Source organism: Olea europaea, unplaced genomic scaffold (genome assembly GCF_002742605.1).
Source record: "Olea europaea var. sylvestris unplaced genomic scaffold, O_europaea_v1 scaffold17319, whole genome shotgun sequence".
NCBI lineage: Eukaryota > Viridiplantae > Streptophyta > Magnoliopsida > Lamiales > Oleaceae > Olea > Olea europaea.
Genome location: NW_019235026.1, coordinates 1 through 2,281, shown reverse-complemented (window position 1 = coordinate 2,281; position 2,281 = coordinate 1). Strand labels below are relative to the sequence as shown.

Sequence of the window (2,281 nt, the reverse complement as noted above, 5' to 3'; positions counted from 1 at the left end):
GAGAATAAACACTAGACATTTACATGGTTCGGAACTTGGCTTATGTTCACGTGTAGAGGGGGAAAAAAAGTAATCACAGGCTAGAAAACAAAGGAGTACCATATACTAAATCCCGAACTCCTCATAAGTACATAGTGAGGTATTACACAAACGAGTATGAAGTACTCAAACCAAAATCCAACTAGTGAGACTCTCAAGACAAAACAAGTACTCTGTGGTTAAAGATTTGTTAATGAATTCTTCGAGTGAGGCACATACCATCTGTCAGCATATTTCTCAGACTGGCAACAATCGTTCAACCAGGTAATGAAACTGATGATGCTTATTAGTTGAATTACTAAAAATACCCTGCCAAGAGTTACAAATATATATTTAATTTAAAAGATGACATGAATTTAAATTACTGAAGGTTAAGCGAACTTTTCAATTTTGAAGAAAAACGTGCAGTAAAAAGTATTATTTAACAAAACAGAAAAACAAAATACTCAATACATGGTTATGGACGAATAGTTATCAGAAGCATTAATCATACCCGGCACCAAAATGTGCAAGCTGCCCTGCCAGATTATAATGCATTAGGCTCATGATTTACAATTTAAAACTAAATTTGCTACAGAAAAGATTAAAATTAAGCTATTAGTAGATGTAAAAATACCATATAGTGAAATGAATTCCGGAGGAACAAGAAATGATAATATGATCAGTGAAACCTTCATCACAATCTTGGCAGACCACCATCCAGAGTGCCAACATTCTCTACGATCATCTAGCTTTGAAGTGCCAGCTGTTGAAAGAAACATTGCAAAATAGAATGTCTGTATATAATGTCAAGGCTTACTGCAATTTACCTCATAAACATGAAAGATCATGTCATTTGAATGTTTCACGAACCTTGTCATTTAGAAAGGAAAAAGAAAAAGAAAGTGTAGCAGCTCATATCTTCATTTGGCATCTTGTTTAACAGTGTCTCAAATTTTAGTTGAAGTCCAAATCTATGTATTGTATGTAAGAACGCAAAACTTTCCCGCCCTACTATTTTTGATGGAAGAAATAGAATAAGGAACATAACTTTCCTACTTTATCTCCAAAAGAGAGATCTAGACTGGATTTCTACGTTACTGTAATTTCTTCAAAAGAAGTTTAGCTAAGAGAATATAATTTAAGAACATTTTCTAGTAGAGAATTCAAATATTTTGGATCTCAGGAGTTTTTATGACTTTACAAGAAAAACTCTGGCATTTGCCAATCATTGTCGAGAAAATATGAAGTATTACAAGGATACAAAGCATCCCAAGCTAACTCTCAGAACTCCTTCAGCACCCAAGCAGTCTTTGATCCATTTGCTTCCATTTAGTCCTGCACACACAACACGTTAAGAATTCTTCGTGTTCTGTAGCCGGATCATACAGTCATCTCAGTATATGGCGCAAAATTTACATATGAAGTAATGCGTCTTCCATTTAAGCAGTGAAAGATAAATATATATCAAATTCTTTTAAATGAGAAAGTCTTGCCTTTCATTTCTGTTAAGGCACTGTGTCCATAATCACGAACAGCCCACGCAAGAAGATTTGTAATGAGAAACATCAAGCCGTAGGCATATCTAGCCATCCAAGGATTTGAGCCATTGCGAAATTGATCAAACCAGGAACCATTTATGATCCTGGCATACATAGTCTTAGTGCTGTTGGTTGTGCTCTCCATTGCTCCTTCTGTATTTGGCATGACTGATTTTTTATAGTACAGAACAATTGGTATTCAAGTTTCTAGCTCCTCTTCACCTATGCAAACACAATGTTGAATGTTTAGTAGTAAGCCCAAAAGTCAGATAATCCCTGCTGGCTGCTGTCAAATGAGATATTGTGATTTCCCCACGCCATGTTTACGGATAGATTAACTGCAAATTAATTTAAATTACGACTTAAAATTAAAATGGGACATTCAATTATCACTGCCCATCACTTCCCAATAGGTCAATTTCTTCAGATGTTTCGGCCGTAAACGGAGGCACATTGTCAATAAATGTGAGCTTAGAAGCATTTTTCTGAAAACCCATTCTTAAAGAAACAATTTCTTCTGGTAGTACTCAACAACTATGCAATCAGAAATTCTTCAAGTAAACGGCTCTTTTTGGAAGCGTGTTTTATTCTTCTACCAACCACACCAATATATCAGTTTCTTCACAGTATGTATTTAATATTTTTTCAGCATTTTTTCCTTTTTATCAAAACAATAATCATTTACATCGTTGCATTCTATGCAGCCCCTTTGCCTCAACTTA

The 2,281-nt window shown here is 34.9% G+C and overlaps 1 protein-coding gene across 3 annotated transcripts; it reads right to left on the bottom strand.

Annotated features, from left to right (window-relative positions):
* Nucleotides 1–25: 25 nt before the first annotated feature.
* LOC111377849 (probable serine incorporator) lies at nucleotides 26–2,262 on the bottom strand. 3 transcript variants are annotated; one of them, XM_023000982.1, is made up of 5 exons: nucleotides 1,515–2,262; nucleotides 1,283–1,356; nucleotides 656–815; nucleotides 533–557; nucleotides 26–348 (listed from the first exon to the last, which is right to left on the bottom strand). In XM_023000982.1, exons 1-5 carry the CDS (start codon nucleotides 1,723–1,725, stop codon nucleotides 219–221), a joined length of 600 nt encoding a protein of 199 aa, XP_022856750.1. In that variant the 5' UTR covers nucleotides 1,726–2,262; the 3' UTR covers nucleotides 26–218. The 3 variants fall into 3 exon arrangements, with proteins under 3 accessions (XP_022856750.1, XP_022856751.1, XP_022856752.1); XM_023000983.1 differs by having other exon boundaries at nucleotides 219–348; nucleotides 533–552; XM_023000984.1 differs by having other exon boundaries at nucleotides 263–348; nucleotides 493–557; nucleotides 1,515–2,260.
* Nucleotides 2,263–2,281: the final 19 nt, after the last annotated feature.